The sequence below is a fragment of the Citrus sinensis genome, chromosome 9 (genome assembly GCF_022201045.2).
Source record: "Citrus sinensis cultivar Valencia sweet orange chromosome 9, DVS_A1.0, whole genome shotgun sequence".
Lineage (NCBI taxonomy): Eukaryota > Viridiplantae > Streptophyta > Magnoliopsida > Sapindales > Rutaceae > Citrus > Citrus sinensis.
This window is the reverse complement of record NC_068564.1, coordinates 3,048,824-3,073,689: the sequence shown is the minus strand read 5'-3', so window position 1 is coordinate 3,073,689 and position 24,866 is coordinate 3,048,824. Positions and strand designations below refer to the sequence as shown.

Below are 24,866 nucleotides of genomic sequence, written 5' to 3'. Positions count from 1 at the left end.
AGCATAAGAATTCTGAATTGAATTTTTGCTGAATATTGATCATTAGATAAAAAAATTAAAAATTAAAAATAATTTTAATTTATTTATTGTGAAATAAAAATTCAACTCTATATTATTTTAATTTCAGAAAATATAATACAACAACTATGAAAGATATTAATATAATTATTTTTTCAAAATCTGATTTTGAGAATAAATTTCATCCTTAATAAAATATCACATGTATTACATAAATACAAAACTAGTATTATTCAATTCAAATAAAAAATCAATAAATATTATAATGATTTTTATTTTACAATTGTGATTTTCTTTTGGGCAGTAAGTCTTATATTAATTTACATATTTTATCTTTTATTCATAAGTTTTAGGCATAATCTACAAAATTTATGTTTTAGTTTGCACATAATGTTGATTTACTTATTTGATGTTATATTTGTAAGTTTTTATTTTATTTACCAATAATACATCAATTTATCAGTTTTGTAGTAATTTACTTTTTTACCTTCTTCTTACAATCCTTATGTTCTATTTCCAAAATTTATGTTTTATTTTATAGTTAGTGTTGACTTATTTGTTTTATGCTTTATTTCCAAATTTTTGTTTTGTTTACTATTAATACATTAATTTACTGATTTTATATTAATTTGCTTGTTTTACCATACATTTACAAATCTTATATTCCATTTCTAAAATTTATCTTTTATTTTGCGCTTAATGTTGACTTATTAGTTTTATATTATATTTGTAAGTTTTTATTTTATTTACTAGTAATACATCAATTTACGAATTTTATAATAATTTACTTGTTTTACCTTTTCTTTATAAATCTTTTGTTTCATTTTGAAAATTTATGTTTTATTTTACAGTTAATGTTGACTTACTAGTTTTAATTTATATTTGTAATTTTTTGTTTTGTTTACTAGTAATACATCAATTTACTAGTTGTATTTTTATTTACTTATTTTACCTTACATTTACAAATCTTATGTTCCATTTCTAAAATTTATGTTTTATTTTGTCTTAATGTCGATTTATTAGTTTTATATTATATTTGTAAGTTTTTGTTTTATTTACTAGTAATACATCAATTTATCAGTTTTATAGTAATTTACTTGTTTTATATTTTCTTTATAAGTCTTTTGTTTCATTTCAAAATTTTTTTTTTATTTTACACTTAATGTTGACTTACTAGTTTTAAGTTATATTTGCAAGTTTTTGTTTTGTTTACTAGCAATACATCAATTTAATAGTTGTATATTAATTTATTTATTTTATCTTTCATTTACAAATCTTATGCTTAATTTTTAAATTTTATGTTTTATTTTGTACTTAATGTTAATTTACGAGTTTTATTTTGTATTTGCAAGTTTTGATTTTATTTACTAATAATACGTTAATTTACCAATTTTATGTTAATTTACTAATTTTACCTTTTATTTACAAGTCTTATATTTAATTTCTAAAATTTATGCTTTATTTACAGTTAATTTAATTTACAAGTTTTATGTTAAATTTAGAAGTTTTATATTTCATAATAATCAAACAATCATTTGCCTCGACCAAAAAAAAAATTGAATTTCGACTCTCATCAAACAGACTCATTTATTTTTTATTATTGTTTGTCTTAAACCGTAAAACTTGCTTAGTTGCTAATTTTATTCAGGTATGGGACCAAATTCTGAGGTCGATGAGCCGCACAACTCAAAATTATCCCCTCTCTTATCTCAAGGATTTAGTTACGTATCCCATTCGACGTTTTCTCCTCCCTTATCTCCAAGGATTTCGCGTCAGGCTGCCATCCAATGATTGTGTGCTTGCTTTGTAGTTTTATGAGAACTTAACTAATACGGACTACTCATGCTTGGTGAGTAACAGAGCATGTTTTGGGCATAGTTCTATACCAATTAATAGTTTAGACAAGAAAGCTTGTTCCCTTATAGAAAAGTTGGTGCTTTTCAAAGAAAGACAGCTATAAGTTATTATATTTTTTATTAAAACAAATTTTGTTTATTACTTTTAATAAAAAAGTACAATTAATGTTTCTTTATAAAAACTTTTAAGCATTATTTTCTATAAGCCAAATATTATACAATAGAAATTATGAAAAAAAACGATTATAAAATGCTTGGCCAAGATGATGGAGAAAAGTGTGTGAATGTGGTAATTGCTGGTTACTATTGGGAAAAGAGTGTTTATATTTATACTCATCTCATTGCATTTTGCTTATTTAAAATCTGAATTTATCATTAACATGTTGTCAAGTTGTGTAATATTTTTAGCATTTAAAATGTTAATTTAATTTGGATTGATATAATAAATTCTATAAATACTAAAGTAATGTTAGGGATCCTAATTGATATATATGACTTTCATCTATTAAATGATAAAATATAATTCATCATCCAATATATGAATAACACATAACATGAAGAATCATAAATTGAATTAGTCTCGTTAATAATTCGTTGAGTCTGAAATCCAGCTAATAGCTACTCGAGAAAGGCTAACTAATAGACAGTTAGAGGGATGGCAGGATGGAGTTTAACCCCAACTTAAGTAAAAATCTGAATGTTAGAATCCCAAACATTATTCTTTATATAATACATAATTCATTTTCCTTTTCTTTTTTTTAAAAATAAATGTCTAAAAATATCTAACATCATCATGATACGCACGAGATTAAATTAGCAAGCTTAATTAATTATCATATGATAAAAAAACAACCCCTATTGTTTAATGTTAGAAATTATAAAATAATGAGATCGAAATTTTACTATAATACATAAAATATATTTGCATCACATAAAATGTTACAATTATGAATGTGGTAATATCTTTCAAGATTATAATAATAATAGCACTAAAACTCACGTGATTAAGGTATTGAGCTATAAAGTGTGTCACGGCTGAATTTTAACACCCCTAAAATTCGTATAACACGCCTCTAGAATTTTATAAAATACTCCGTAGTCCATATAGAATTTTAATTATCTTCCCACAGAATTTCATCTCTAAAAAGTTATCTCTTTTAAGTTTTTGTTATAAAATACATACAAATCCTAAAATCTTAATTATTTTCTTCTTATTATATTATTTATATCTCCATAGCTCAAAACTCTTATTAGTTTCTTTAAAAAAATATTTTTCATTTAAAATTTAAAACATAAAAATAAATTATGAAGTGGGATAGGTATAAAAATTTAGCTAAAAATATTTTACAGTGTGTGGTTGAATTTTCATTGAAAAAAAAATAATTGTCTATGGTTATTTAGGTAATTTTAATAAGAAAAAGATTTTGTGAGGAATTTGAGGGATGTCAAAAAGAGAGATTGTAGAGTTCTTTTGTTTTGGAGTCTTCATATAGTACAAAGCTGTACGACATACAACCTACTTTTTCCACTCGAACAACCGGTATTTTACCGGTTGTTCTTTCAATAATTAAAAAAAATCATTTTTAATGCAGAAAAAATAAAATAAAATGAAAAAAATTAAGGAAATTTATAAACACGTAACTTAAAAAATTTTTGAGTGAGAAAAATATTTTTAACCTAAATGAAAGTTAAAAAAAAGGTTAAATCATCATGTCCCAACAATTTTGGTTAAATATCAATATATTAGGTAAATGTTTCAAGTTAATTTTGCATGTCCCTAATTTTGGTTAAATCTTTTCACTAATAGGTTCATTTGTTTCTATTTTCCAATTCACTAGTTTTGTGTTTAATATTCCTATTAAATTCGTTAAATACTAATATTTTGGGTTAAATTTCAAGTAGATTCGTTTCTCGTTGAAGAAGTTCTTAAATTTGGTTATACTTTCTTCATTTTTGGTTTATATGTTTCAACTATTATTCCACTGGTTTTGCGTTTAATATTCCAATTAAATTGGTAAGATTCTGGTTATTTGGGTTAAATACCCAAATTATTTTTTTTGTTAGATTAGTTCATGATTTTGGTTAAGTTTTTTCATTTACAGGTTCATATGTTTCAACTTATTATTCCACCGGTTTTACATTTGATATACCTACTAAATTCATTAAATGCCAAAATTTTGGATTATATTCTAAGTAATTTTCATTTTCCGTTCGATGAGCTCCTAATTTTCGTTACACTTTCTCTCTTATTGGTTCATGTGTTTCAACTAATTGTTACTCTAATTTTGTGTTGAATATTCCCATTAATTTGGTAAGATTCTAATTATTTCGGTTAGGTACCCAATTTATTTTTCATAATTTTTTTTTTTGGTTAGAAAAGTTTCTAATTTTAGTTATACTTTCTCCCTTATAGGTCTATATATTTCAACTATTATTTCACTGATGTTGCGTTTAATATTCCAATTAACTTGGTGAGATTCTGGTTGTTTGGGTTAAATACCCAATTCACTTTCTTTTTGTTAGATTAGTTCCTGATTTTGGTAAAAAATTTTCATTTATAGGTTCATATGTTTCAACTTATTATTCCACTGGTTTTACGTTTGACATTCCTACTAAATTCGTTAAATGTCAAAATTTTGGGTTATGTTCTAAGTAACTTTCATTTTCCGTTGAATGAGTTCCTAATTTTCGTTGCACTTTCTCTCTTATTGGTTCACGTGTTTCAACTAATTGTTACTCTAATTTTGTGTTGAATATTCCCATTAATTTGGTAAGATTCCAATTATTTTGGTTAGGTACCAAATTTATTTTTCATAATTTTATTTTTGGTTAGATAAGTCCCCAATTTTGGTTATACTTTCTCCCTTATGGGTCTATATATTTCAACTATTATTTCACTGATTTTGCGTTTGATATTCCAATTAAATTTGTAAGATTCTGGTTGTTTGGGTTAAATACCCAAATTGTTTTTTTTTTGTTAGATTAGTTCCTGATTTTGGTTAAGTCTTTTCATTTATAGATTCATATGTTTCAACTTATTATTCTACCAATTTTACGTTTGATATTCCTACTAAATTCGTTAAATGCCAAAATTTTGGGTTATGTTCCAAGTAACTTTCATTTTCCATTGGATTAATTCCTAATTTTCGTTGCACTTTCTCTCTTATTGGTTCATGTATTTCAACTAATTGTTACTCTAATTTTGTGTTGAATATTCCCATTAATTTGGTAAGAGTCCAATTATTTCGGTTAGGTACCAAATTTATTTTTCATAATTTTATTTTTGGTTAGATAAGTTCCTAATAATTTCTCCTTTATGGGTTTATATATTTCAACTATTATTTCACTAATTTTGCGTTTAATATTCCAATTAACTTGGTAAGATTCCGGTTGTTTGGGTTAAATACCCAAATTATTTTTTTTGTTAGATTAGTTCCTGATTTTGGTTAAGTGCTTTCATTTATAGGTTCATATGTTTCAACTTATTATTCCACCAATTTTATGTTTGATATTCCTATAAAATTCGTTAAATGCCAAAATTTTGGGTTATGTTCCAAGTAACTTTCATTTTCCATTGGATGAATCTCTAATTTTCGTTGCACCTTCTCTCTTATTGGTTCACATGTTTCAACTAATTGTTACTCTAATTTTGTGTTGAATATTCCCATTAATTTGGTAAGATTCCAATTAATCCAGTTAGGTACCAAATTTATTTTTCATAATTTTATTTTTGGTTAGTTAAGTCTCTAATTATGGTTATACTTTCTCCCTTATGGGTCTATTTGTTTCAACTATTATTCTACTGATTTTGGTTTGAACCTTCCCATTAACTTGGCAATATTCCAATTATTGGGTTAAATAGTCAATGTACTTATATTACCAATAACAATAATATTAATAAGGTAAATTATGTTTAACCCCTTACTATTTTAGTAAATATCAACTTACTATATAGTACTGAAAAGCTTTGTTATAACCCTTAATCTTTTCTAATATTTGTCTATAATCTAAGTCCATTTTTTTTTCTATTTTCTTCACTTCAGGTCTCTTGAATTTGATTGTGTGTGTGTGTGTGTGTGTGTGTGTGTGTATATATATATATATATATATATATATACTTGAGCGTGTAATCTTTACACATATTTATTCTCATTTTATCATTTTAGTTAATTATTTTTAGTTATCAAATAAATTAATGCATTCATTTTCAGCTTTCTCTTTACTCTTTAAATAATTTCTTTAATTTTTCAAAAATTTGACAGTAAATTAAAAGTAGATGTAAAGGTGCTTGCAATTGTTGTGTTTTTCAAAAAATAAAAATTAATTTTTTAAAAGTTTTGATAGCATAAATTATAAAAAATGTTTAAACTTACAAAAGTTGAAATTTTCTTAATTTATTTGCGTTGAATTATCTTTTTGTTTTTGGGGAATCAATTGAATTGATAAGATTTCTTGAACTTGAATTTATTTATACTTAAATTTTGATCTTTGTACATGTTATGCCCATTTTATCATTCAATTAACCATATTTATTAATCTTTAAACCAAAATAAATCAAGAATTAAGATTTTTTTGAATTCAAATTAAATTTTTACCGCTCTATTTTCTTTTCAAATTAGTTTTATTAATTTCCAATTACTTCAACAAAATATTTATGTTATTAATTATAAATATTATTATATTATACTTGTATTATTACCACTATTATTTTTTAAAACTATTACTACAATTATTATTACTACAATCATGAGATTTTTTAACAAAATTTTTTTATAATGAGTATTTTTCCTTTTCATTTTAAAATATGTGTATAATTTTCGATTTATCAAATAAGTTATTCAATATAATTTTCAGAAATTTGTTATGGCCAATATGGTACGATGAAAATATAACATTATAGTAAGAACATTTTGTAATATGATTTAGCATGTTTAATTAATTTATTTTTTTCAAATGGTCTTTTTTACTCATAAATTTATTGGCATTTATTTGCAAATAGAATTATAATGTCCTAGTACTTTATCCTATGCACTTAAAAATTACTCAAATCAAGATTTTCATTACAAGAATGAGAACTTCGATCACTTAAGCAGTTAGTTACAATAGTAACCTAATGTGAGGCTTATTGAAAAGTTAAAATTACAAAAAGAGTCGAGCCTAAAACCACTTTTGTTCATAAATTTTTTTTACAAGCTTGTGAGAAAATAACTCTTTAAAAACTATTAATATCAATAAAACTATTACAAAATTAAATCAATTCACAACTTCCAAAAGCCAAATCAAATGCTACTAATTTGAGATTTAGATTTCATGGGTCTCTGCATAAAAAAATACAAAAACCAAATGAAATTCGAAAAAAAGGCTGCAAAAAAATAACAAAAATATTCAGATTTCAAATGTATGATCTAAATTCTTAGGCAGAATCAGATATCTATTGTTTTCAACAAAAAAATTGAAACTTAAATATAAAATAACACAAAACTATATTCTAATTTTAACAGCATATTTTTTTATGATTTTTTAACAACAATATTCAAAATATATAAAAAAATCCTCGACTAGCATACTCATTCTACGGAACTTGAAGTGTTGAAATTTCTTTTTTCAGTTTGAAATAACTTTAGAAAATGTGGTCATGAATTTAATCATCCATACTTGAGATTTTGACCTTTGTTCGCATTGATGCTCATTTATCATTTAGGTAATTGTAATTTTGCCAACAACACTTTTTTCTTTCTATAATTGACTATCATTCTTTTTTAAATATACATACAATTTTTTAGTTACAAAATAAGTTCTTCAATTTTTCAGGGCTTAATTAAAATAATTTTTCAATGTTTATTACGACCAATATATGACATTATAAAAGTCTAATAGCACAGTAATAACATTTATAATTATGAATTAAGCGCATTTAATTTATCCAACGCACTAAAAAATGAACCAAATCAAAATTTCCATTCATCTACACAGGTTTACAAGAATTTTTTACAGCTTTGGGAAAATAAAACCAATACAGAACTAGATCAATTTACAGCTTTCAAAAACCAGAATTCAAATACTGTTATATTTCAAGTAGAGGTGGGCAAAAAACATTGATTAATTTAAAACTGAACCGATCGGTTCGATTCGGTTCGGTTCGATTTTTATACGATTTTTTGACCTCTAAAAAACCGAAATAGTAATATAAAAAAATAGTAAAACCAATCAGTTCGGTTTTCGATTTAAAAAAAAAAACCGCAAAACCGAACCGAAATCTCAAATAAACCGATTGTTTTGAAAGCTAAAGCTAAAACCTAAAAGCCTAAAATCCAAATCTAAACTTCGGACTTATGTCTTCTTCGGTTCCCGACTTCTTCTGTTCCCGCTGGCCGCGTGGCATCCCTCGCTGCAATTTTTGCTTCTACTAACCTTGTTACTGTCTCAACTGCACTCTTTTCCACAGAGTTGAAATCATTCTGCTTTTTGGCCTCCGTTGTCTGCACCCAGACCTTCACAAATTGACCTTATTGATTGATTGCTTTTGCTTGGGAAATCACAGAGAAGATGCAACACATCAGGTGGGATGCACTTTCCTTCTTGGGCATATTATCGAACACGTCCTAGGCATGATAATTATACCATAATTCCTCAACAATATCTCTCTTGAACCTGGCCTGCAAATTCCATATAATCATTCCTTTGTCTATTTCTGTTTGACGTGCAGAGCTCCGCCAGTTTTGGGATTGGGACGGAAAGGAAGAGGGGTTCCGCTGCTGCTGGCGGCCATATTATCGAAGGGACCTACGCCGAATCTGAACCGTTGATTCGCTTGTTGGACTTGATTAGGACCCACAATCATCGTCTATCATCCTTGTTCGAGCGTCGGCTTAAAATTCAGGTACAGACAGTTTATATATTTTCTTTTCTTCTCTACTATAGTTTTATTTTTCCTTTAAAACTAAAAAAAAACTTTGCCACCGTCCTTTTGATTGTATTTATGTCTTAAAAAAAGAAAAAAAATTACCAAAAATACATAACTTTTCATTTTTTTTATAATATATAATCTCGATTTTTGTAGATAGTTTATGTAATAATTTAATATATATATTCTTGGTTGGCCAAAATGAATACAAATGCAATTAATGAATGAAAAAGTTATTCATAAAGCATCATTTATTTATTTGTTCATTGCGGTTAAGTTGTATGCGATCCATTTGGTTGTTGGTTACAACCAGTTAAATATTTATTTATTTTGATTTAAACTTGTTATTTGAACATATTATGTGTTCTTGAACATACTTTGAGACATATTTTGAGTTTTTGTTTGTTAACTTTTTATGTTCGTGGTAGATTTATTAATTTAAGGTTTTTTATAATCGAACCAAATCGAATCGAATTATTTCAATTAATCGAGTATTTGATTATTTCGGTAATTTGATTAATCGCGATTATGATTTTAAAACAATCGTAATCGAACGATTATAAAAAATTTAGTAAAAAACCGAACCGAACCGCGCCCACCCCTAATTTCAAGGGTCCCTGCGTACAAAAAAAATAATAAATAAAACAATAATAATAAATAAATGATAATAGAAAACAAGGATAGGAAAAATAAATAATATTCAAAATTTCAAATTTCAAGTCCTAAATTCTTGGGTAGGACCAAATAAATTTTATTTTCAACAAAAAAAGAAAACTCTAACGCGAACGAAACACAAAACTATATACTAATTTCCAACAATATATTTTTTAAAGAAATTTTTAACAGCAATATTAAAACATAAAATTATTTCCAGACTAGCATACTTGTTCTATGCAATTTTTATGTCAACTTTAATTTAACGATAATGTATCTTTGGAAGATAAAGAGAGAATGCATCTACAATAAACAAGAACAAATTGATTGCATGAATAATATAAATCATCGAATAGCATCTAATATGAACAACTTACAAAATGAAAAGAAATTAAGCACCTAAAAGTAACTGTCAAAAATTCATCAGCATATAGATTTTTTCTTGTAAGTAAAATGCATTCAAAATCTAAACCTTATTTATTTATCCATTTGCTTGTATATTTATTGTAGTTTTCATAATTTTTATAATTTTTATAATTTTTCAGCATACCCAAAACAATCGGTTCAAGTAGCCAGTGCACATAAAATATCTAGATTACGAATTACCATAGCATTTAAAATGGTAGTAATATCAATACCACAATGGGGGGGGAACTCAAATCAATATAATTTTTAGTTTTTTCTTTCATTTGTCTAGCATGAAACAATTGAATGAAATAAAACCGCTATAGAAATCAGTATTACAGCAGCATTCAGTTTAGGAAACAAATGAAAAAAAAAAACACGAGATTTTAATTTTAAGAATTGTTCATAAGTAAAAACATGACCAAATTACCCTAACAATGTTAGTTAATAAACTACCTTCATTATATTAGTTAACAAAACACCTACACAGAGGTTACTACCAAAATTAAGCAAATATAAAAGAATTCAGAAAATAGCTCTTCAAAATCTAATTTCTCTTCAACTATTTATTGTTCAAGAATAATTTGCCAAAAGAAGCTTATTTGTCATACAGAAATGGATTGTGGTGCTCAGCTGACGAGCAAGTTGACTAACCCAAACTCATAATTCCCATCATCACCTTTGCATAACATATAATAGTAATATAATGATTGAGAAACCACAAAATTCATGCGCTGAAATCAAAACATCACAGCAATTCAAAAAACTCGAAATTCATTTGTTGCTTTGAAAGAGGAGAATACATCCAGAATTAACAAGATCAAAACTTTTCAGGACTACTGATCCATGATTGCATGAACAACATATATCATGAAAATAGCATCTAATATGAAAAACTTACAAAATGCAATAGAAATTAAGCACCTAAAAGATTTAGATTTGTTCTTGCAAGTAAAATACATTCAAAATACAAACCTCGTTCATTTTTTTATTTGCTTGTTTATTTATTGTAGTTCCCACAATTCTTATGATTTGTCAGAATTCCCAAACACTTTTTTCGGGGTACTTAAAAATAACTAGATTACAAATTATCAAAGCATTGTAAATGGTAGGAATAACGATATCACAACAGAGAAAAAAAAACTCAAATCAATGTCTTTTTTAGCTTTTTTTTAATTTTTCTAGCATGAAACATTAAAAAGAAATAAAATTATTGTAGAAATCAGCATTATACCTGCATTTTCTTGCATTTACAATGAAAAGAGGCAAAATACTTGTGACCTTAATTTTATGAATTCTTCAGAAGTAAAGAAATTCATGCTATCTAATAGGATTTCATTACTGAATTTCACAAGTTATATACACATATATACACACAAATATATTATCACATAAATTTTTTGTCGAGAATTCAGATGCAATTTTTTCTTTAATTTCAACTATCTAAACATTTGGACCATAATTTTTATATTTCTTTCAATACAGGCATAGTTCATCTATTTCATCAAATAAAAACATGACCAAATTACCCTAATAATATCAGTTAATAAGTTCCCTTTATTATTACCTATAAAAATTACCTTTATTATATTCTTAGCAGATTTTTCTTTGAATTGGCGGCAGTAAGCTCAAGCTTAGGCTACTCATCACTCATCAGCGTCACTTGGACTTGGATCCAACCACTTGAGAGGAGTCAAAAGCATTGTTTGCATCAGATCGTCCGTCAATTTTCTCCCTTGCCAATCCATCTAGAACGGAACCATAAAACATGCAAGAAAAAAAAAAGGGATTGAAAACTTTAATTGATAATTGAAAATACATAAAAAAATAATTACAGTTAATATCTAAACCCTAATAAGACGAGTTCAAGAAAAGGGAACTGAATTTATAAATTTTTTATGCGAAATGCTTGAGCATAGATTTTGAATATAATTTCAAAGCTTGCACATTTACCTCGAACTATAAGTGTTCGAAAGATGCCAACTTTTTTATTGCTTGATTTTGGGAGATTAACGAAGGTGAAAAGATGAGGGATCTAGGGACTTAGTGAGAAAGACATAAGGTAAGAGCAAGATTTACAAAATTTAGGAGTAAAAACTCATGGCGACCGCTTGTTTTTCTTTTTGTTGAGCGTCTATGATGGCGGCCGGTGATATCTTTGAGTTGAGTGGCTAGGGTTTCTAACAATGGAAGAATGAGAGGTATTTATATTTTGAATCAAAATTTGGGGAAAAAAATTAAAAAATTGTAAATGTACACGGTATTAAAAAAAAAATTAAAAAATTGTAAATGTACACGGTATTAAAAAAAATTGTTTATTTTTTATCTTGGCGGTAGTTTTACCCACCTAAATGAAACCTAATTACTTATTGTTTCACCAAAAATAAAATTTAATTTAATTTAAAAAATATAGATATAAAATTTAAGCTTGTTAATATTTTTACATAATTTCATTATTTTTAGTTGTTATATAAATTAACTTGATTTAAAAGAAATAGCTATAAATGGAAGATTGAACTTGTTTTAGACAGATTTTGGGGGTAGAAAAAGATAAACCTATCTAGAATAATGAATTTGTATTTTTAAGAGAAACGGGGTACCTCACTGGTTTGTTGTGTGCGGTGTTTCTGAAATTCGAAGGAGGTGAAAAGGGAAAAAGAAAGTGGTAACAATGGTGAAAGGTTTGAACCCAGAAAAAGTCTTTCGAAGCGAGCTTCACGCCTGCAAAACAGTGAAATATACGTTAGAGGTGAAGCCAAGGTACCCCGTCATTCACACTCTGACGCTCAAGTTAGCAAACTCAAGTTTGTTTTTATAGAAAAGAGAGCTTGCCCGCCCTCTATAAATCAAGGTTTAAGGTTGAAGAAAGCTTATTTTGTGGAGTGTGAGTGTTCATGAGTGAATGAGAACATGACGGAGAATAAAACCTAGACCTTTATATATGGAGTACCTCTGTTGCCACATGGCGTATCTTTTTTTGCTATTGGCTATCCCTTTTCAGGCCTTTCACGTCTTTTTACTTTTTTATGATTTTTTGGCCGTTATGTGCATGCTTGGTAATCAAGAAGGCGTTCGTGGCGTATCTCATCCTTTGGAAACATGGCGCGCTCTGGAGAGTGGTCCAGGGTACCTTTGCAAGGACAGTGTCCTTCACTTTTGGCAAAGGTGGCAAGCGGTTGTCCCCCCTTTTCAGTACGACGTTTTGATATTTAATTCTAATAAAATCAAATATTATCCTTCAAGATATGGAAATATTTCTCATGGCAAACTTTTTCAGAGGATTCTCCTGAATCGAATCTGTTGGGTACCTCAAGTTATATGGGGTACCCCGATCTATGCGGGATACCTCTAATTATGCCGGGTACATCTAATTATGCCGGGTACCTCTAATCATGCAGGACACCTCTAATCGTGCGGGGTACCTCGAATCATACCGGGTACCTTGGATTATATTGGAGTTATTCCGATCGTCAACACATGGCATTTTGCTATTTTTCCTGTTTTTCCCCCAAACAGAACTAATTTTGTGATAATTGCACACTATTCAATATACAAATATGAATCATCTAGTGAGTGTAGTATTACTCAAATAATTTGACTTAATTTAGAAATGTAATTGTCATGCTTAAAGTATATAACTGTAAAAATAATTTAATATAACATTATTCAATATTAGTTGCATTCAATTTGTAATTATCCATATTATGTACCATTATGAATTTGATTAATGTTTAGCAAAAAAAAAAATTTACTATATCAAAAAAGATTAAATAAAATAATTAATTTGACATAATTTTGTATGAATTAATTTGCATAAGAGATTGTTTGTGAGTTTTATTTTAAAATATCAAATATTAGATGCTTTATATTTTTCTAATATATGATTATTTTTTTAGAGGGTGTACAAAGAACATATTAATTTTAGCCACTAATAATAACAACAACAACAACATTTGAGGGGTAAGTATGATGTTTGGTATAATAATTATTCGATAGTTGGATAAACATTGCAACCATTTTCGTAGGTAGGGATTTAAGTCCTTATATGTGTATTGTGGGATATTGGGATTGATTTCTTCCAAATATTTAGGAATGAATTGTTTTTATTATATGTTTAGATACTGGGATTTTAATGTGATTGAAAGTTGATAAAGTTGTTTTAATAGTTTTTTATGCAAAACATCATTACATTTATAAAGTAATATAAAAATAGTTTAATTGATATATAATTTATTTTTTAATTAATATATAATTTATTGTAATTTAATATATTAAAATATTATTCTTATTAGTACATAAGTTACATTTCTAAAGTAAAATATCATTAAATTTATAACGTAATATTAATAAAATAAAATAATTATTTTGGTTGTTTAAATATATTAATCTATTAATTTTACTTAATTATATTTTTTATTAGTACATAAGTTAAATATATTAACTATTTTTTCATGAATTAAAAGAAAAAGGAGTATTTTCTTTTTTAAGTTGAGGGGGGTCTTTGATAGTTTTCTAATTTTAGATTGATTATCTTAATATTTACCTAAATGGAGGGAGCTATATGATAGTTACCATTTAATTTTACCTCTTTTAACCAATTAAAATGAGAGTACCGGTGGCCGGTTATTGGTTGTATTAATAAAATAATAAAAAGCGGCTGTGTGAGATACAACAGCTGTATTATAAGCGGACCCTTTGATATAAAAGATTACAATATTTAATTAATATATTTTCATCACAACAATTTGATGTGTTTTTGTTTTAAAAGATTACCAATAAAACTAATTGGTCTATATGGTTGATCCTAATCAAAGGAAAAGGTTGCAAATATCTAAGTCTCATTTAGAAACTAATTGGCTCTAATATTGTATAGAAATCATAAACATAATTCATACTTAAAATCTAACTCATGAACTGTGGATCACTTCAAACTTGTATGCTTAGCATAAAATTTATTCTTAATTAGCTGATGTGGGATAAAAATCTCCTTAATAGAAAATCATGTTGGTTACTTTCAGAGTACACAAGAGCTGTTACTCTCTATGTAATAATGGCTATATTCTGAATGATTTTATGGATGACACAACGCTGAAAGTAACCACTGATTGCATTAACCGTACATGGAATCAGACGATCAATACCCAAATAATGAATGACAATCTGGCAGGCAAGATGCAAACAGCTCTTGTGTACTCTGAGGCTCATGGGACTTGAATCGTTGTAAGATATACCTGCGTAGTAAGTATGTAGATTTCTGAAAGCTTACACGGACTCAATCTTGGTGAGTGAGTGATAGTGGGTGAACGAACATGTTTTGGGTATAGTTTTTATTTTTATACCAATTATTTGCTTTAGACAAGAAATCCTTTTTCGTGATACAACTATTACTTTTTTTTTCCTTCCTCCCAAAAGAAAGACAGCTATAGGTTTTTATTTTTTATTTTTTTAAAATAATTTATTTATTTATTTTTATTCAAAGAGTATTACAAACATTTCTTTTCAAAAGCCAATAGGCTTTGGGATGATGATTGGTTCTTGCTCTGTTATTGTCGCGGAGCTCTGGGGCTTATATCAAGGGATCCAACTTACATGGAATTCTGGTATCCGCAGATTGAAAGTTGAAACGGATAGCCTATGTGTTACTCAATTGGTGGCTGGACCTTCGGTGTTGACCAATGAACATGCTCCCTTGGTCCAGGCTATAAAAGATTATCTCAAATTGGATTGGCATGTTTCCATCTCTCATATCTACAGAGAAGCAAATTTTGCTGCAGATTATACGGCGAAGCTCGCTTTTTCTATTCCGCTAGGCCTTACTGTGTACCCTTCCCCCCCTTTGGGCGTTAGGGCTCTATTATTGCATGACTCTTACGGGGTTTCTCACCCCTGTACTGTTGTTCTCTAGCTCTTCTTAGAGCCCCAATTAATCAAAAAAAAAAAAAGCCAAATATGCATAAAAGACCTACGATGCAAATTTCTATTATGCACGTACTAAAAAAAAAAAAAATTAAATGCAAGAGTTTTCTAGGTCCTGCTGCATTGCCGCAGTTGTATCTTACCACACTTTTTGTATTTATTCCTCATGGTTGTTGGATGCTTTCTCATTTAATCTAACTACTGAAATTCTTTAGGGGATAATTTAGTCGGGAATCGGCAACTGTTGTATTCGGTTATATTATTCAGTTATAAATTAACCTAAGAGCTGATAACTAAGCATGAATTCCAGAAATTTTGAATTAGTAATTTTAGCGAAAGATCCTACACTGATCTTGAGGTAGCAGTTATATATATATATATATATGAAAATATATTAATAAAAAAGAGAATATTTGAAAACTTGTGGGGGTGACCTTGAGGTAGCAATTAAGACCAAAACTGATAGCAGAGGATCACAATTTGGTTGGAGCCAAAAATTTCCGATCATTATTACATGAAAATGACCTCTCACATGTCGGCAACTGACGGCGTAATTACAATTCATAACTGCAAAGTGTATATTATTGGGATTATATGCTCTTTTAAAGTATATTAATTTATTTTTTTATTAATAAAATATTTGAGATATTTTCAATTACATAAATATATATTGAAAAATATCTGTTTAATCATATTATATATTTTTATGTGATCATTATATGGATTCACAGAAGACATAAATATAAGTTATCTTATAGTTAAATAAATTTAGTTTACAGTTGATAAATAGAGTTGAACACTCTATTTATGTTTAGACTGTAGTAAATTTATTGAATAGTTTGTTTTAATCATGTATGAATTTACTGATCATTCAATGAATTTACTGATGTAGTTTGACTACATTAATCTGGATCACATATGAGATTTAATTAACCTTGTAATGACTGTCAGACTTATTAAATCTCATAAGCATTGATTTTACTGTAATCTTAATCTTGAGTTAGTTATAATTTCATGATTGTAATTGTTATTCCATTTGAGTTACCAATGTGCACGACACATACTTGTAATCAATATACCCAGTATCTTGGTGGGAGCAATTATAAGTATTAGAGTTATAGATTAACAATATAGAATTTGTACAACACATCTTTTGATGAGTTTTTGGCATTTGATCATATAATTCTTTGGTCAGAGTGTGTCAACATATTTAGTATGTTGAAAATGATCATTAGAGAAAATCAGTAAGTATCAAGGAATAAGATGTTATTAAATTGATTGGACAGTTGAGATATTGATTTAATTAACGATGTAGTACAAAGGATTATACAGTAAAGAAATCAATGTGGCTTGGGACAAATTATTATTTGAGCATACAATTATGGAGATTAGTTCCAATATTTTAGTGGAGTAGATTTGAAATTAAATAATTAGACTAGTTTAATTACAGACCTAATTATTATAGCCACTATTGTATGTTACCAAATGATCTCCGGGTTAGCTCATTTAATTGACTGCGCCACTGCTAGATTAATAAGCAAGATAACTAACTATTTGGGTTAAAAGCCTAAATATATTATTTAGTGGGAGGCTCCATGTAATGTATTTGTGTCTAAGGGGCATTATTTTACAAGGTGGACCCTTATGACAAGAAAGAAGTAACGTTACTTTTGGTTTATTATTTTTAATTTAAATCAAAATTGATTCAATAGAATTAAATAATATAAAAAAGGAGCCTAGGGTTTCCACTAGATAGAAATATAAAAATGGCTTATTTTCTCCCAAAAGATGGTGTGTAGCCACTTTATACAGATCAGAGAAAAAGATTTTTCTCTCTATTGTTGAGAGAAAAAATTTTCTCATGCTAGTTATTTTAGTGATGATAAAGCCGCCCACACATCAAGTGCAGATCAAACTTGAGTCATAGCCTGGAAGATTATTTAGTGGCGGATCGTGATCTAATAGGAGTGGTGGTGACGGATTGTGATCTGATAGAAGTGGTGGTGACGAATTGTGATCTGGGAGCCTAAATCACCTCAGCGAAAAAAAGTTAAATCGGATTTTCAAGGTACGATTTCTAGATTACAAATTCTTATATATTGTATGAGAGCAATTCTAAAAATTTTTATAAAAAAATTTAAAAAACTAATTTTTCGCTAACATATATGAATGTTAGCAGTGCTGAAAGTTGAGGCATATATCAAAACAGAGTGAATTTTGCGTCACTTTCTGACTAATCTACTTCTAAACAATCCATAAACACATTTACAATCACCGGCTAATTAGAATTCGACTGCCTGTTAAAACTTCTCTTTTGGATTCCTCGCTCGTCAAGCTTCTTACAAGAAAAAGAAAAAGAAAAGTACTAATAACTTGTTGCTACTGATTTTTTAAATTTATAATTTCTTGTATTTTATTGTCTTTTGTATTGGTCAAAGGCTTCCCTTAATCGCTATGGTTGTGATTAAATTAATGTCACAGATTTGAGTGGGAAAAAAAAAGGAAGAAGATGAAAAAGAAGAGTCTGAAAATAACAGAGTGAAGTTAATTTATATAAGATTTTATATTTCAGATAATGAAACTATGTGGAAGATTTACATAGATTTAAAATTTTTTGCTAGAATAAAACAATAAACAAATATTTGTTCTATTTAAAATATAACAAAATTTAACTAAAAGTTTTATATGTGATTTTAATGAGTTCTTAAGCAAAAATAATGTTTTAATAATATTTTAATTTTGTCTAGTAAGGTTATGTTAGGCGCTTAGGTAGGTTTATAGAGTTAAATTTAATTTTTTAAATTTAAATTTTAAGAGTATAGTAAATGAGTTCAATGAGGAGTTTAGTGTGTTCAAATGATTTCTCTAATATTTCAAAAGAAAAAAAAAGGTTATATTATGAGATTATTCTAATGGGAAAATTGATACACTTTACTGCTAGAATTAAAAAAATGTACCAATGATTGAGCACTCTTCGAGCGAGTGACGGCTCCAGAATAAAAAAAGAATAAGACAGAGATGAGAAAGAGAAGGACTTTCATTCATAAAACATGCCTTGCACAATATTCCCTTTTGCATATATATCTCGTGACTCCTCTAGAGTATTCTAAGGCTAAAAAACAAACATGAGCTGACAATTGTAAAATATCTAAATTATAATAACAGAATTCAGATAGTCGTTAAGAGGAATTATCCATCCACCCTTGCTGTCATGGTTCACGTGGCGTAGTCCTTCATCCAGTCTGGCTGTTTCTTGGTTCTCTCGGGTCTAAAGTTGAGCTGCTGTTTTGCTTCTGCGAATTCATTTTTGGGCCCCTTAGTCATGGTTTTGGTTAGTCATGGTTTTGGTTCCTTCTTCCTCTCTTGGCAAAATGTCCTTTGCATCCAATTCAATTGACAAGCCCGTATCAAAAATTGTGATGGGATAATTTTTTTTTTCAATTTTTTTGTTTGGTGTTGGAAAATTTTTGCTATGTTAGTTGGTTTTTTTTTTAAAAAAAAAAATCAAAGGAAATTTATTCTAAAATTAAATTACAATAAGAATTACACTCACCCATCATTTCTCCCTCACAAATCTGCCATCAAACCCGTTAATTCAAATCTTTGTTTGACTCTTTTCTTTTTTATCATTATTTCTGTTTGTGTTAAAGGGTTCGTTTTCTTTTTGCCAATGGTTGTGTAGAGAAATAGAAAGAATTGCGTGCAACAGGAACCATTTTTTTCATTGAAAAAAGTTTCAAAAATAAGAAATAAAATGGAAGGATTGTTTTTTTTTTAATTACATGAGACTATTACTTAAATTACAATTCATATTATATGAGACTACAAATTTAAAAAGAATAAAATTATCTTTATTCAAATTAAAAAGATGAATTAAACATCTATAATATTTTTATAGGGATTCGAACCACTACTCTTACAATTGTGAGGGAGTGATTCTAACCACTCGATCAAAAGTCAAAGTAATTTTGAAGGATTGAGGTTTAACGAGGAAGAGTTCTAATGAAGGTTAGTTTTATTATTAACAATGGTGTTGCAAAAAATTGATATTATTTTGAAAATTTTTGAGGGTGTATATAAAGAAACAAAAGGGGTTTTGACAGCGTTTTAAAGGGGTGCCAATAGCCCTAACTCACTTGATAAATGTCAATCAGACAAAATTTCTCCATCTGAGACAACCAGTGATTCACCCAACTACAGAATGTTCATCGTCAACGCCGACGGCACGATCACTCGCGATTACAGCAATTACCCAAGCACCACAGCCACACCCGATCCAAATGACCACACAATTGCTGTCTCCAAAGATGTCCCCGTCAACCAATCAAACAAGACTTGGGTCCGCATATTCCTGCCCCGTCAAGCGCTTGATTCTTCCACCAAGACCAAGCTTCCCCTTATTGTTTATGTCCACGGCGGAGGCCTCATTCTCTTAAGCGCAGCCACAAAAATCTACCATGATTTATGTTCAGATATTGCAGCCCGAGTCCCTGCTGTGATTGTGTCCGTAGATTACAGGCTTGCCCCCGAGCACCGCCTGCCAGCGGCCTACTATGATGCCGTGTAAGTCTTGCACTGGATCAAAACCACTCAAGAACACTGGTTAATACAGTACGCTGACTTGTCGTCTTGTTTCATAATGGGCGATAGCGGAGGTGGCAACGTAGCTTACCACGCAGCACTGCTAGCAGCGGCGCAAGTTGATGATTTGTTGCCTTTGAAGATCAGAGGTCTGATATTGCTCAAGCCTTTCTTTGGTGGGGTCAAAAGGACGGAGTCAGAGTTGAGGTTGGCGAATCAACCGATTTTACCACCATCTAGTACTGATTTACTGTGGCAGTTGGCATTACCGATCGGGGCCGACCGTGATCATGAGTATTGCAATCCAACGGCCCGAGGTGGGTCAAAGGTTTTAGACCAATTCAGGTTGTTAGGGTGGAGGGTGATGGTGACTGGGGGCAGTGAGGATACGTTGTTTGACCGTCAGGTTGACCTGGCGAAGATGATGGAGCAAAAAGGCGTCAATGTGGTGAGTTATTTTGATGATAGCGGCCACAGTTTGCTTAGAGATCCTATCAAGCTCGAGGCCCTCCATGTTACCATAAAAAATTTCATTTTGTCTTGAGAATCGAAGTGGCTGTATATTACAATTATTAGTGACTGTTGTTCATTTTGGGCTGATCAAGGGGTGCTTAATTTGTTATGGCTGATTGTTGGCATTTGCTTTCTTTTCTTAATATATATGTCAGCCATATGTTACAGATACTGTCTGGTGTCTTAAATTGTTTGTTATTCCGGTTTTGTTATGATGATTAAATTAATAAAGACATATTGCAAGCATATATGCCTGTATGTTATCTTGCCACTGCATTTGTTTGCTCACTGCTCAGTTTAACTCTTCTATTTGAATTGATTCAAGGGTACATGCCATAGTCAGGATGTCGCATTCCTGTGCGTATAAATTCAGATTTTTCCCAATATTGGTTAGGCCGAGCTTATTTGACACGGTTTTCCTCAATATTGTTTTCTCATTGACATGTTTATGTTGTCTTGACTTCCTATACTCCTTTCGGAACTTGCAGAAAGGTCCGCATAGCAATTTGATTTGTGCTACAAACTCCCAGTAAATCCCAAGTTTTAATGTTAGTAAATTTAATTATATTTTCTTATCGCTGAGTAGGCACTTCAAAGAATAATCCATGTGAGAAATTACATCCCCCTCCCTTGGCAATTATGAGTTATAGCACGGCTGCTAATTGGCTAGATTTTTCGGGGATACTCTGAAAAGTGCCTTTGCTATAATCATATAGATTTCAAGCCTTAGTTGATCCGTAATTATTATAACGTCCATATTCTGTAATATGATAATGATAAATAAACAAAAGGGACTAGCGTCACAGCATGTGTGAGATGTTAGAGCAAGGCGTTTGATGCAATTGCAAGGATGTTTGATGAGATGCCTGAATGAAGACAGTGCGTCAGGATTGACGAGTGAGCTGGAGCTGCAGTGGCATTGACTTGGACATGACAAGATGACATTATATATATATATATATATATATGGACGGGTGACTCAGCTTACTCGAAGAACTAAGTTGACTTAAAGCGAATGATTAGGTGATAAGGTATGGTACAAGTAATATGAACTATTAGATTGAATCATCTGTAGCCATTAGATGAGGATTGCAGCTGTGAATAGTTCAAATGTGACATTGCAGGGTAAAGCACACTTATTGTATTAGCCCCCATAAAAGTATTATAAAGTGGCAATCCCTAAGTTACGTTTACAGTCCAGTGAATCTAAGACGTTGAATGTACTCAAATTTGGATCCAACGGATGACATTAAAATTTTAAAAAGTAATATTAAGTGGTAAATCGGCCGAACTGATTATTTTAAGGAACGGGCTACTTGACCAAACGGTTTATTCTTAGAAAAAGAATAAAATTTTTTTTTATCCCTCGTCTCTTTTTCTTCTTCAATCAAAGCAATTTTCTGCAACAAATTTAACTGGGTAAATACAATTTTTATAACTTGATTTCAATCCCCTTTTTATTTAGAATTTCCCATGCTTTATAACTTGTGTAATCCATGAACAAATTTTGTTGTAAATCTAATGCATAAATCTTTCTATCCCGTCATTAGTTTTGCTTCCCGTGCCTTATTAAATTTACTTTTTTTCCCTTTTTTTAATCCATTCTTTGCATTTTGAATCGTGATTTTGCAGTTAATTCGGTCCAAGAATTTTCTATGTATTCAATTTTTTATCCATTTAATTTGCTTCGATGAACAGTGATGAAGTTGTAAATTTTGATCCTTTCATGCTCTAATCTTAAGCTTCGAATTGATGAAAGAAACCCATGCTCCAACTTGTGTAGGTATATGTTTAATAAAGTATTAATTAGGTTGTGAATTTGTGAATTTTAGTTTTCATCTACACCCTTTTTCACCTCTCTGTTTCTTCATTTCACTTCATTTCACCTCACTCAACACAAGAAAATTTTTAGCCCTCACAGCCTTCAATCAACACGCAACAACCCTAAGCTGACAACAAGAACAGAAACAACGACAACAAGAACAGAAGCAAAAACAGACCCATATCTGCAATTTTCTTTACAATCCTTTTCTTGATCTGGGTTTTGTTTTGACTCCAAGAAAATGGCCGAGGGAGGAGAATAATCACAACTAGAAACTGATTTTGCAGTCTCCAAGCTGGTTTTCCATCTGGATTTTGTTTGGAACTGAATAAAAACTCCGACTTTGAAGTTGGATTTGAATCATTGAAATCCGGGTGGCTGAAATTCGGTGGTGGAGGTTGGCAGTGAATTTTGAGGAGGATTGGGTTGGAAGAAGAGATAGAATCTCTTTTGCTTAACGTTATGGTGTGTTATGGTTAACTTTTGTCATGACCGGCTATAGAAAGGAATTTCTCCCGTTGACACATGTTGGTGACCGAACTCCAACCTTTTAAACCAGTTTCATTTTATTGCTATTTTGTTCACTTGGCATCTATTTATTGGCCAACCCATCGCATCACTGAGTGTAAGTTACGGTAAATGTAACTTAGAGAGGTCCTTATAAAGTTAGTTTCAATCTTTTTTTAATTATTTCATACATTTTGTAATCTCTGATATAATAGATCAATTAGTATAAATGTGATTGTAAATATAAGTTATAATCTCTAATGTAATATCACAAATAATCTTGTATAAAAGAATGAAACTGAGATTTCAAAATACATAATGTGATAATAAAGAGAGAACATGACCTTTCTATATATTTTACAAATTTTCTTGCACAATTACATAATTTTGTAGATTGAAAGAAAACTTACGAAACTAAGTTGAAATAATTAGTATGCGATTTCTACTATTAATGTTACATATCTCGCATCATAAAAAAAAAAAGATAAACAAGTTAAAGAAAATCATGCTAAAAATCAATAGACGAGGAACGCCATAAAAGAGCTTATCTGAGGATTGGACTATGTATTCAGGTATCCCATTGATTTCTATTAGGATAAAATAGGTGCTCGATAAACTGAACAAGGTATTTGATGAAATTCTTATGCACTACAACCCCGGCATCAATCAATAGTCCAGTACGAAATAAGGTGAAAAATTGAATTAGCAGCTCTTTGGTGACAACACAAGGTTAACACAGCATTCTCAGTGAGGATTTTCTAAATCTAGATGGCTCATGGATCAGCATAAGCAAATGTAGACGACAAACATGCATGGTTGTTTTTGGGTTTTGTTAACTGTTAAAGTTACATTTATTGTAACTTAAAATCAAGCTTTTTAAATATAAAAACGAGTAATAGATATTAGGGTCAGGTGAGCCAATAAATAAGTTTTGTTTGGCTATAAATTATATTAAATGTAACAGATAACTTCAAAAGTCAATGAGCTCGTAGTTCGTTGGTATGTCTCCTTGAACTCTTAGTGAGGGTCGATCTTTAAGATGTGTCATAATAAAATTATTTACGAAGAATATCGATGATAGTAAAATATGAGTAGAGTTATGATTATAATAAATTAGTATATGTATATATTAAAAAAAATACTTAAGATGACCCTTATCTTTAATAACAAAGGGAATTTATCTATGACCATTGGATCAAGTGAGCAATTGGATCAAGTGAGCAACTCTTTGTTGACACGTTATGCTGAGTCAGGGATTCTCTAGATGGCTCATGGACAAGCATTAGCAAATGTACAAAGTCAAAATATCTATCATCCGTGACCACAGGATTGCAATGTGTATAGCCGTTAGATTAATTTACAGCCGTATGTTGGACAAATCATTCTTGGTATGCTCCTGCACATATCAGACAATCAGTGGATCATGAAAAGTTGAACACTTACGCTGGGAAAAAAATACTGTTCATTACATTTTTCTCTCTCTTTTTTTTTTAACTTATTATTAAGTTCTTTGCACTTTTATCATTTGAATTATTTCTGGACCTAAATAGCGGATAAACGACTGGTCTGAAGTGCAGGCTATTTTGACTTTTCAGTCACACCTATTGTTGCGCGTTCGCATCCCATTGTAGCAAAGCCTACAGTCGGTTGCACCATCATATCATCCAAGTTCAAAACAATTTGCCCAACA

General features: G+C 29.5%; 1 protein-coding gene and 1 long non-coding RNA gene across 2 annotated transcripts; both read left to right on the top strand.

Moving 5' to 3' along the window:
* Positions 1–8,176: 8,176 nt before the first annotated feature.
* On the top strand, positions 8,177–9,125 carry LOC102631219 (uncharacterized). Its single transcript, XR_008052078.1, has 2 exons — positions 8,177–8,434; positions 8,581–9,125. It is a non-coding gene; the product is annotated as an uncharacterized LOC102631219 (long non-coding RNA).
* A 10,666-nt stretch (positions 9,126–19,791) lies between these two features.
* Positions 19,792–21,093, top strand: LOC127900066 (probable carboxylesterase 120). Its single transcript, XM_052434503.1, has 2 exons — positions 19,792–20,316; positions 20,404–21,093. The coding sequence occupies exons 1-2, from the start codon at positions 19,955–19,957 to the stop codon at positions 20,876–20,878; spliced, it is 837 nt and encodes a 278-aa protein (XP_052290463.1). The 5' UTR covers positions 19,792–19,954; the 3' UTR covers positions 20,879–21,093.
* Positions 21,094–24,866: the final 3,773 nt, after the last annotated feature.

What these genes read in the sequence shown, in the direction of transcription:
- LOC127900066 (XM_052434503.1), top strand. Translation starts at nt 19,955, where the DNA reads ATGTTCATCGTCAACGCCGACGGCACGATCACTCGCGATTACAGCAAT. An exon ending in GCGGCCTACTATGATGCCGT is followed by an intron (nt 20,317 to 20,403) that starts GTAAGTCTTGCA and finishes AATGGGCGATAG; the next exon opens with CGGAGGTGGCAACGTAGCTT.